Raw genomic sequence first — 12,624 nt, forward strand, 5'->3', positions numbered from 1 at the left:
CTAAGGATTGGCCGGCAGAGAGCAGGGGTGGGGCGGGGCCCTGCGGGAAAACACAGGCCCCTCTGACTTGCGCTCTCGCCCGGGGAGCTGGTGGGACCCTGCCTCCCGCCCTAGAGCGGGGAGCTGGCGCGCCAGGCCCAGTGTCCCGGCCGGGGGCGTCCAGGGGCCGAGGCGGCCGCGGGCCGGGCCGGGCCGGGCAGCGGGCTTGGTGCGTCAGCCTCACGCGCCGAAGAAGGAAGCCGGTTCAAGGGACCCGGTGGCCTGCGCGGGCGCCGCAGCACGTCCGCAGGCTCCTGCGAGGGTGGCGGCTGCTGAGAGGCGGGAGAGGCGAGGGCGGGCCTGGGAGGCGGCCGGGAGGTGGGGCGCCGCCGGGGGCCGGCCCGCGCGGGCTTCATCTGAGGGCGCACGGCCTGCGCCGGCTGCTGGAGGCTTCGGGCGGTGCGCGACGAGCTGCTGGAGCGGCTATGGGCCGCGGCTGGGGCTTCCTGATCGGCCTGCTGGGCGCCGTGCACGTCCTCGGCTCGGGCGGCGGCGGCCAGCAGCCCGCGGAGACGGCGGCGCAGAGGTGCTTCTGCCAGGTGAGGGTGTCCCTGTCCTGTCCCCACGCCCCCCGCCTCCACCGTGCGCTTCGCCCTGCGCGCCCCGGCAGGTGAAGGGTGGGTGCGTCCATGCAGTGCTTCCCGCCGGCGGGACCCTTTGCTTCTGCTCCCTGACTGCTGGGTCCTCCACAGTTTACCTCCGGTTCAGGCGAGAGGAGAGAGATTGTAGATACACGCTGTGTGTTTTTTTACCGACTTGGTTGATGTCTCTTTGTTGGTCTCTCCTACCGCGGAGACTGTATTCTTACAACCAGTATTCCTGTTATTTTTACAGAACTCAGATCTTCCTAACTTCTCACTTGACCTGGGACTTGTGTGGGATGGTGCCTGGGCGGTGCTGAATACCTACACTGGCCTTTCTGGCCAAGATATACTTTTGTAGGGGACCTGCTCTCAGATTTCCTTGTCAGGCAGGAGAAAGGCTACTTGCTACTTCACGGTGTCTGATCTCTGCTGCTTGGTCTCTTTGGGGCCACTGCTACCCTGTAGTTCCTCACTGCTTGTGCGTGCGCTTTCTTTTTCCTGTATGCTCCGTGCTTATGTCACCCTGACAACTGCATAACTGATCTGAAGTAGGAAGGTGATCCCTTCTTCTCCATCTGAAAGTTTCATTAAAAGCTTGTCATGATCTTTTTTTTTTTCTTTTCTAATTAGTAAGAGCAAAATAACACTTCCTCCCCAAACTAGGGTTCTGGTACTTCACCAATAGTATTTCAACATCATTACTCTTGTTAAAGTCACCATTTGGTTTTGATGACAATGACATTTTTATGTGAAACTGAGGATTGTCCTCTGATCTGTAGAGTCACAATCAGCCTGATGACAGTGGGTTTGGTTTTGGTAAACTACATACAATCCTCTGTTTAATTTTTTTAAAAAGAATTTCAATTTCAAAATGATTAGACATTGGCTTCTTTTTTAACTTGGGGTGTATAGATTTGGATAACCACCTTCAAGACCAGGACTAGCTCTTTCTTTAAACTGAAATAGTATTTGTAATATTTGTTGTGATAAAATTAGGCTTGAAGGAGGTGGAAGATTCTCAGAAATCCTTATTGTTGTTAGTTATTATTGAGTTGCCCAACTCATGGTGACTCAGGACACAGTGAACTGCCTGGTCCTGGACTATCTCTGTTATTATTTATAGATCTGATCCTTGGTTTCTTCCTTATGTTTCAATAGAGAGAACAAGTAACAATTGTAGTCACATTCATGAGTCCTCACAGTGCATTTAAAAAAATAACCTTAGAAGTAATAATGAAACCCAGGTATGAAGGCAATAAGGGCACCCTGTCCCTTTAAATTAGAACTGATTTTATATACTCTTATGGACTCAGTGATTCTCTATCAGGCTAATGAAAATGAACCCAATAATAATGACATATATCCATTTCTTAGTAATGCACTGCAGTGGAATTAGGTTTGACTCTTAACAACCTTCTGATGCTGAGTCTGTAAATCTTTATGAGAGGAGATTGCCCACCTGTCTTCCTTGGAGTGGCTGGTAGTTTTGAACTTCTGGCCTTTTGATTAGCAGCTGGATACCTTACTCAGTATGTCACCAGAGTTCCATCTATTTCTTAACATATAATTACATATTCTCTTTAAGTAGTGAAAAATTGTCCAAAATTACTTACTCCCAAATGCAAAGAATAGATTTTGAAATGCATGGTAGATATAGTTTATGTATATTTATTATACTAGTTTAACCTATCAAATGTCTTATTTGGACCAATCTAAAGAATAGTTTTTATTTGCTAACTGAAATGACTGACTAATGGAAGAGGCATTGTTGGCAATATGTTGGCTGGTGGGTAGAAAGAAGTCCAAGATTAAAATTTAGTCAGAGGGATCTTTGAAACAGGTAATACTGGGCACTGTTGCCTCTGAATGCCTGTTGGTTTTAGCGCTCTTCTGAACAAAGTGACTGGAAGAAATAACTTTTGTATTAGTTGCCATCCTGTGAGTAATTTGACAAGTGACATTTCTAGTAATTTCAAATTTTTAAAGTAGAAATACCTCTAAGCATTTTATATCCATAACTACATTGTAGAGCAATTTGATTGACGGTGCGCAGGTTTTTGTTTTCTTTTGTGGGAGTGGGATCCTAATAAGGGAATTGATTAGTTTTGCCATTCTCCTAGGCTTGAAATGAGTCATCTCAGGGCAGGAGGACCTTACACCACCAAACAGTGACAGGAGGGAAACCTATCCTTTGAACCCAGAGTCCTTATGCTTCAGACCTTCTAGACCTGGGAGACAGAAAGAGTGGTAACACCAGAGACAGTGTTGGATGGAAAGAAGCAGTGGCAGAAAAATGACAGCAGCAGAGCCAGGAGATCAGCAAGAGAGAGTGTAGTGCGCTCCCAAGTCACTGAGTGCCTTCAAGTAGGAATGTTAGTGTTGCTGCTAGAGAGGGGTGCTGTGGGCACTGGATGCTGAGCTACCAAGTGAGAGAGCTGAGAGACCAGGCTGAGAATTCCTGATGGATTGGGATGCCTGTTGGCCCTTCCTGGTGAAGCAAAGGATACTTCTCTAATAAAACCCATAATCATGAGTATTGCCTATGAGTTCTGTGTGACCATAACGACGAATTCTTGAATTTAGCAGAGATATAGAATGCTGTGGGAGGGATGACTAGTGTCAGGATTGGTAGAAAGGTTGAAGGTTGGTTTGACTTTTACCTCAGAAACCAGCCTCGATCTGTAGATTCTCCTCACTCATTGTGAAGTCAGAAGAGGAAGTCTGCTGCTGCTGCACAATTTTTACATGGATCCAAACAAATGAGAATCAATGGAGGAAAATCATCCAGGCTCTCTCTACAGTTGACTTTTATTTATTCGGTTCTTTGTTCTTTTGGATGACTGATAGAAAAGTTCTAGAAAATTTTAGCTACAAACTTGGTCTTTTTCTTATGCATTAAAAATACATGAACTCCTTTGGGAACTAGTAACATATCTATCGCCGAACACATTTAAACAGAAATAGAGTAATAGTAGTGATTAACATTTACTAGATGGTTCTTAATCTACATAATTTTAGTCTGATAACAATTCTTTGAGATGCCAACTATTACTTCTATTTTGTATACCTATTGGAAACTGAACACAATCGGCATTATGCAGATGACACAACCCTGCTTGCTGAAACTGAGGAGGACTTGAAGTGCTTGCTTCAGAAGGTCAAGGACTGTAGCCTTCAATGTGGATTGAGGCTCAATATCAAGAAAATAAAGTTTCTGACCACTGGGCCAATTGGCAGCATCAGGATGGATGGTGAAGAGATTGAGATTTTTCACAGCTTTAGCTTGCTTGGCTCCATAGTCAACACTTTTGGCACCAGCAGCCAGCAAATTAAAAGATGTATTGCAATGGGAAAGGTTGCTGTTAGGGACCTCTCCAAAGTACTGAAGAGCAATGGTGTCTCTCTGGAGACTAAGGTGCACCTGATACAGGCCATGGTCTTTGCAATCAGTTGTTATGCGTCAGAGAGATAGACAATGACTAAGGAGGATAGAAGGAGAATTGATGCCTTTGAGCTGTGGTATTGGAGAAGAGTATTGCATATACTATGGACTGCTAAGAAAATGAACACGGTCATCCTGGAGAGGGTTAAACCAGGCTGCTTCTCAGAGGCAAGGATTCTGAAACTTCATCTGACATACTTTGGACACATTGCAAAGAGGGATCAGTCTTTGGAGAGGAATGTCATGCTTGGGAGCATGGAGGGACAGTGCAGAAGAGGAAGACCCTCTGTTGATTCGGTGACTGGGGTAATGGGGATAGGTGTGTCAGAGACAGTGAGATTGGCACAGGATAGAGCAGGGTTTAGGGCTGTTGTAATAGGGTCGCTATGAGTTGCAGGCGACTGGATGCACATAACAACAACAACACTGGAAACAGGCCTTGAGTTTAAATTAAATGAGTAAAATTAACAAGTAGTAAGTGAGATGATGCAAACTGAAGAAGGGCTGCCTCTGAAGTCTGTGTGCTTAACTGCTGACACACACTACTTCCTCCTGGAAGAGTGTATTTAGAAGGATTCCCATTTACATTTGGAGGTTGAATAAAGCCTTACAAAGCTTTGCAACTCTTAAGAGACCTTTCATTGTTGTAGGCCAACATTCCAGGGGGTTTCTGAGGTTATAAATCACACAGAAGGAAATTGCCTGTCCCTTGGAGCTGCTGAGAGGTTCGGCCTTTGTACTGCCAGAGAGGTTCATTCAGCCTTTGGGTTAGTAGAGCAATTACTACAGAGTATGTTACCATCTCCCTCTTAAGAGACAGGACTTTAAATTGAGTTAAATTGGATAATGCATGATGTCAAATCTATCTTGGTCCTTTATCTACCATCCCACAATGACAATCTTTTAAACTCAACTGTTAGCTTGGCCCTATCAATACTTAATTTTTAATCTAAAACCTAGAAGTAGGTTTCAAATTTTATCATGTACTGATAGCTTTCAGGGAGAGATGGTTACTTTGTTGTTGTTGTTGTTGAATGCACACTGCTATGCTAGAGCCAAACTTTACTTTCATTGCACATTCTAACAACAGCAACAACACCACCACCAATACAACAAGGCACAGCAAGCACCAGATCGTCCACATTATTAAGTGGTACCTGCCTTTTGGTATTAATTCACATAATATTTTTGCCTTTTTTTTTTTTTTTAAATCTTCCATCATCTGTGAACTTGATTTCTGATGTCATGCTTTCCTAGCACTTTGGTAATATATCTGGTTCCCTAGTTTCTAGAGTTGGGCCTGGTAGCACAGCTTTCAGATTTCCTTCCAGGGATCAGGCTCTGCAGATGCTGGTGGGCTGATCTAAACTGATGGCTTAGATTTCCAAGGAGCTGCCTATTCTTTTGCTGTGCTCTCCTGATGCTCATACCACCCCTTAGCTATTTCTTACTATTTCTGGTGGTACTGAGGAATTCCCTACTCAATATTAAGGGGCCGAAAACCCAAAAATTTACCATTGTCCTATCTTCACCTCTTTGAATTTTCTTGATGATAATAAATCACTCATATTTTGGAGGTAATCCCATTTTGCTTTGGAGCTTCTTAGAATTTCCTTTGTAATTGGGCTATGTTGTTGCTGCTAGGCACCATCTAAGCAACTGTATAACTTATCATGACTCTGTGAAACAACAGACTGGGCAGAGAATGCTGGATGCAAAGGATTGTTTAAAGAGCTCTTTATTTGTTATTAACTGTAAGACTGCATATGTAACTCATATTTATGTGGTCTGTAGCATAGAATACTACTAGATGTAATATATGACATAGGAGAGTAATTAGGTGGTGTGTTGCTAGTCTCTTGTGAATGATGAGAGACAGTGGGCAGCATTCATTTCTTTCTTCCTCCATTTACCCTTCAACATATAATCTTTGAGCATCCCTTTGTGTGCCTTCTAGAAATACAGTGCTAGGTACTAAGACTAGAAAAATGAACAAAAATGATTTTTGCTTAAGAATTTTATAGTCTAGTCAGTGGAGAGAAATAGATACGTTCATTTAAATCTATTCATATGGCATGTGAAAGTGTCATGTGTCAGGAAGGTTATTTATTCTGGCAGGTGTTGGTTTTTAGCACCTGAGATATACTTTCCTAAAAGAGTTAATAGCTGAGTTTTAAAGTTCTTTTCTTTCTTTTTTTAATTTTAGAAATGAACTCTTCAGGGAGAAAAAAAGTGGACTGCTCTTTGACTAAATATCTACTTGACACCTGTCCCTTTGGTTTTTTGCAGTCTGTTATTCTTTATATGATAATTTGTTTCAAAGGAGAGAAACAGTAACTATTTCATGTCCTTAGAAATTCTACATGTAAGGCTCAAAATAAAGAGCCGTGAAAACTCAAATTATCTAAGATTAAAACACTTTTCCTTCGTTTCCAAAATTATGTCTCTAAAATTGTGGTATACTCAGAATGTTTAGAACGAAACATGGACAGATTTCCATACTAAATGAGAATAGTTATATAGTGACAAAATATGTAGATTAGGTTTCTAGAAACTGAGTTAAACCAAAACCAAACCAAACCAATTATATGCAAGTCCGTTCCAGCTCCTGGGAACCCATGTGCTGCCGAGCAGAACTGTGCACCATATGGTTTGCAAAAGCTGTGACTTTTCAAAGGCAGATGGTCAGCCCTTTCTTTAATCTGAACCATCAACGCTTCAGTGAGCAATTGAGTTCTCAACCAGTTGTGCCACCCAGGAACTAGCAATTGTTGTCATGCACCATCAAGTCAGAACTGACTCCTAGCTGACCCTCTAGTGGGTTTTCATAGGCAGTTTTCACACAGGAGGAGATTACCTTCTTTCTCCTGCAAAGCAGCTGTTGGATTCGAACATGAGTTTGGGTTGGTGGCATAACTAATTACCACTAATCTACCAGAGCTCCCCTAGCAACTGAACTAAGTAGTCTGAAACAAAGTAAGATTAGGCAAAAAAAAAAAATCTTACCACTTTAATATTGCTATTATTCTCCAGGTACTCATACTTCTTGGGTGCAATTTCCCAGTCCTATTTTGTGATGTTCAAGATTAAAAGGTAGTGCAATATTTTACTATTCCAAACTTTGTCAAATGTTTAAATATTATTTATTTGCATTCTCACTGGTTGTTGTTGTTGTTGCTATGGGCTGTAAAGTCACCTGCAACTCATAGCCACCCTATGTACAGCGGCTCTGAACTCAGCGGTGTCTTGAGCCAATTTCATTGTCTCTGACACATCTACCCCTATTACCCTAGTCACTGAGTCAATCCATCTCATCCAGGGTCTTCCTCTCTTTTGCTGGCCCTCCACCCTCCCAAGCAAGATATCCCTCTCCAAGGACATGTTGGATGGAGCTTCAAAAACCTTGCCTTCAAGGAGCAGCCTGATTTCACCCACTCCAGGACAGACCTGTTTGTTCTTTTAGCAGTCTGTGGTACATTCAATGCTCTCTCCAGCATCACAACTCAAAGGCTTTGATTCTTCCTCTATTATCCTTAGTCATTGTACAGTGCTCTGATGTATATGTTATATATATAATAACATCTCTTCATCAGACATAATCCACCATTGTGTACAAAAGAAATATTTCCACCAAACTATGAGATGAATCTCTTTTCTGAATGGTTTGGTGCATTGAATAGTTGGTTTAGTAGATATAAATAACCCTGGTGGTGCAGTGATTAAGTAATTGGCTGGTGGTTCAAGTCCACCTGTGGGAAAAACAATACTTGGCAATCTGCTTCAGTAAGACAAACAAACAGCTTTGGAAACTGCAGGCCAAATCTGTTGTGTCTAGTTGGGTTTTTAGAGTCAGGACCAACTGGACCATAATGGGTTTGGGTGTAGTAAATACAATTAAGATAATAATATTAAGCATTGAAAGATCAGCTTTGGCTGCATGATCAGTTTATGATCCCAGTATTGATAATGATAAATAATTTCTTTTTTTAAAAAATGTTATTATTTTTTATGTGTGTACCATCAAATTGGATCTGACTGGTACAGGAGGAGATTGCTCCTCCTTCTGCAGTACAGCATCTGGTGGATTTGAACCACATACCTCTGGGATTGTAGTACAGCTTCTTGCCACTAGGCCACCAGAGCTCCCTTAATGATAAATAATTTCTAGCCACCATTTTAAACTATAAAAATTGCTGTGCCACAGCATTTAAAATTTGATGTATCTTTACTGCTTTTCTTAAAAATTTAATATCACTTTTCAAATATATTTGCCAAGCTGTTTCTGTATTAACATTCTCTGGGAAATTGAAACATAAGGAAGACAGAGACAACAGAATTATAGGAATACAATGTCTCAGGAAGACCAAGGACAGAAATGCAGCTAGGCTTCAGGGAAGACCGGTGATAGTAGGAACTAGAACACCCTAGGGACCTCATGTAGCATATGCTATCCATCTCCCATCTCTGCTTCCTCTTGCACCTTTAAAAATCTTTCTGATCTCTGCTACCTGGATCTTCTGTTCAGAATTACATGATGGAATATGGTCTAGGCTGACTTCTTTATAGGTCCTGACTCAAAGAGAGACATCACTTTGTCTTAGTTTCAAATCTATATTCCTGGAGAAGAGTTCATGACCTGCTTTGGGTCAAGTCAGATCTCAAGGCTGGTCAAATCAACTGAGGTAGAGTTACAGATGGCTGCAAGGTTACCAAATCTCTGGGGGCGTGTGGCTCATTGTAAAAGCAGTCGTTTTCTAATTGTTGTCCTACACTCTCAGAAAATGATTAGGAGAGAGGAGATAGAATTGGCAGAATTACAAGATATTTCATGATAACCACGTGAGAAAAAAAAAATCCTGTTGCATCAAGGAATTTCAACTTAATGTTTTATTTTCTTTTAACAGGTTAGTGGTTATTTGGATGATTGTACCTGTGATGTGGAAACCATTGATAAATTTAATAACTACAAGCTTTTCCCAAGACTTCAAAAACTTCTTGAAAGTGACTACTTTAGATATTATAAGGTATTTTTAATTTTTCTGGTATAAGAATATTTAAAAGTTTAAGTGGATAGTTATGTTTTCTTGTAAGTTAATTAAGTTGTGATTATAATATAAAATTGTGAGTTGTTTTATTAAGAAAATTCATTCCAAAAGATTGGATAATGTAATTCTGAACAGTCAACACCTGTTGGATATATTTTTAATTTTTTTATCTGAATTTGACTAAGCTAGTTGGGTAAATTGATCTGAGAACAAAACTATTGTGTTGTTATAAATAAGTGAATTATTTATAATTTTCTAAAACATCAGATTGACTCTAAAACTGTTAAAGCAATTGAAAGAAAGTTTTAAGGAACATTACTGTTTAGACCTATATAATTTTATCAAGTAACTTGTGCTATTTTATTCAGAGAGTTTAGAAAAACCTTAGCAGTAATATATTCAATTATTGTCTGAATCACAGTTATCCAACTGATTTACCTGTTAAATTTTACTTGCTTTTGGAGGGACAGCACAGGAGCGAAAGACCTGAGATGAGATGGATTGACATAGTAACTGGGGCAATCGGTGTTAAGTGTGTCAGAATCAGTGAGACCTGGCAGGCTTCAAAGCTGTTGTACATAGGGTTGCTATGAGTCTCAGGTGACTTGATGGCACATAACTACAACAAAAGAAAGAATGTAAGTTGAGAAGAGTTATGATATGAATGACTTTACTGAGGAACTGTTTAATAGCATTCTGTGTCTTTCTAAGAAAGTTCATAAATTTATCTGTACCAGTTACACATTTATATAATTATTGACAGTAGGTAAGTGGAAAAATTAGAATAATTGGAGCGAATAATACCAACCAAGTCTTTGACCCAAAATCACTGCCACTCAGTGAATTTCAACTCATAGTGACCCTGTAGGACAAGAGGAAGTACTCCATTGGATTTTTGGGACTGTTAATCTTTATGGAAGCAGATAGCCTCATCTCTGTCTTACAGAACAGCTGGTGGGTTTGAATTGCCAACTTTTTGGTTATTAGCTGAATATTTTAATCACAGCACCACTGAGCTTTTTCTGCTCAGGTTATATATAGAATCACAATCCAAAACCTCCTCATGATAATTTTGAGATCTTTATTTTTGGGATTTATTTCCTCTTATTATTTTTCAGGTAAACCTGAAGAAGCCATGCCCTTTCTGGAATGATATCAACCAGTGTGGAAGAAGGGATTGTGCTGTCAGACCTTGCCAATCTGTAAGAATCAAGTATACATTTAAAATTGGTTACATCTTTTTTTGTCTTTGAAACATTTTAAAAAAGAACAAGTACAACTGAATAGTTTACTCTTTAGGTTAAATATAATATAAAATTTTAAACTTAAAAATGAAAACTTATTTTGAATGATTTTGCCCATAGAATGATATAGGGAGCTCTTGTGGTTTAGTGTAAGGAACCTCACTGCCAACCCAAAGGCCTGTGGTTTGAATCTCCCAGTTGCTCTGAGGGAACAAGATGGATAGTCTCCTCTTTTGCGATTTACTGCCTCAGAAAACAGACTGGCGGGTCAGCTAGGAGTTGGTTCCAACTTGATAGCACACGACAACAATCATAATGATGTAATATAAATTTTATGGTTAACACAATCCTTTGCTTATTAATGAGATTAATAACTCTTGTGGCTTGACTTTTATCTTGTATCTTACCTGAACAGAGTTATGCTTATAGTGTGATAAAAAGAAATTTGTCTGAGATATAAACAAAATTTATTCTCCCTTTTTTTAGTAGGTGTATTGTTTTTCATTTAAGGGGTTAAAGTCTAAAACACCTGGTTTTTCATAAGAATTCTTAGAGCATTAACATTTGAAATAGTATAATGTTAAAGCCGGTGACGTTAAGCTATGCTGCAATACCAGTGGCACACGGTTCGAAGTCACCAGCTGCTCAGTGGGAGAAGGATGGGAAAGTCTCCTCCTGTGTGATTTACAGCCTTTGAAAACTTTCTGGAAGGTCAGGTATAGGTCAGTTTTGACTCATTGGCACACAACAACATAAACCAGATAAAACTTTAAGCTTTTCGTTAAATAGTTCCTTTTATACACTTACAGTTTGGTACATAGACCTATCTACATAGACCTAGTTGTGGTGTTGAAGAGTACTGAATGCCCAGTGGACTGCTAAGAGCACAAAGTATGTCTTAGAGAAAGTGCAACCAACGGGGCTCCCTAGAGGCATGGATGGCAAAGCTTCATCTTACATACTTTGGACGTATTGTTAGGAGGAAAAGGACTTCATAGTTGGAAAGATGGAGGGTCAGCAAAAGAGAGGAAGACCCCCAGGGAGGTGGATTGACACAGTCCCTATAACAGTGGGCTCAATTATATCAGAGATGGTGAGCATGGCATGGGATAAGGCAAGGTTCACATCTGTTGCTCATACAGTTGTACCTGATTCTTTACCACCTATAAAAAACAGCAACAACAGACCTAGTGTCAAGTAGTTGTTTTGTCAACCTGAAGGCAGACAGTTCACGTTCACAAGCTGTTCCTTGGGAGGGAGATGGGTAGTCTCCTCCTGTGTGATTTACAGCCTTTGAAAACTTGCTAGGTCAGCTATGAGTTGGTTCTAACTCCATGGCTCATAACAATGACAGAAACAACATAGACTTAATGTGGAATTAAAGCAAATGCAAATATTATTAATGAACATTTTATTATGAAAATGGATGAGAAGCTTGTTTTTAGTTATATTTAGCCTCATACATACGACCTTTTGAAAACCAAAAATTCAGTTATGAAAAACCTAGTGTTATAATTTCTAAAGCTTGCACTTAACATCAGAGTAGTATTAATTAAAACATTTAATTTTGGCGAGCTCTGGTGGCCTAGTGGTAGGAAACTGCACGGTTCAAATCCACCAGATGCTCTGCTGAAGAAGGAGGAACAATCGCCTCCTGTACCAGTCAGATCCAATTTGACGGTACACACGTAAAAAGAATAAATAAATAAATAAATAAATAAATAAAAATTATAAAAAAAACCCAAACTCCAAAAACATTTAATTTTATTTAGTAAGTTTTTGCATTTAATTTTCAGTTGTAGGAAAAAGTACTTAAAGATATTCACAATTAACTTACATGGAAGGTAAATATGTGCTCACTCTCTCATGGCCATTGAGTCAGTTCTGACCCAATGTGACCTTCCATCAGGCTTTCAAAGCTGTAATTTTTAATGAGAAGAGACTACTTGCATTTTTTTCCGTGGAGTGGCTAATGAGTTTGAACCGCCAGAGATGAGCAGTATCACACTCTATGGACCAGAGCTCCTTAAATATTTGGCATTATAAAGGCATTTAATTCAATCATCTGCATCAGCTAGGCTTTTAACATTAGTCAAGTGAAGAAAACAGTCCATTAATTACTGCAAAATAGAATCTCATTTTGAGATAGTGGCTACTTTTTCTCATTAATCAAGTAAAAGCTAGAGGATGCTGCTTTGACAAGAAGACTGGAAGAGACAGAAGAATGAAAAGATAGCATAAAATAATAGTTCTAGATTACCAGATTAACA

At 40.1% G+C, this 12,624-nt stretch overlaps 1 protein-coding gene across 1 annotated transcript in view; it reads left to right on the forward strand.

Moving 5' to 3' along the window:
* Positions 1–245: 245 nt before the first annotated feature.
* The window catches only part of ERO1L (ERO1-like (S. cerevisiae)), a 52,137-nt gene continuing 39,758 nt past the window's right edge, over positions 246–12,624 (forward strand). The window contains exons 1-3 of the mRNA XM_006894361.1: positions 246–578; positions 8,970–9,089; positions 10,229–10,312. Coding sequence (XP_006894423.1) covers positions 465–578; positions 8,970–9,089; positions 10,229–10,312 — 318 coding nt within the window. The 5' untranslated portion in view covers positions 246–464. The remainder of the gene's footprint in view (positions 579–8,969; positions 9,090–10,228; positions 10,313–12,624) is intronic.

The sequence above is a fragment of the Elephantulus edwardii genome, unplaced genomic scaffold, assembly GCF_000299155.1.
Source record: "Elephantulus edwardii isolate Elephantulus edwardi_28Jun2011 unplaced genomic scaffold, EleEdw1.0 scaffold00140, whole genome shotgun sequence".
NCBI classification, from domain to species: domain Eukaryota; kingdom Metazoa; phylum Chordata; class Mammalia; order Macroscelidea; family Macroscelididae; genus Elephantulus; species Elephantulus edwardii.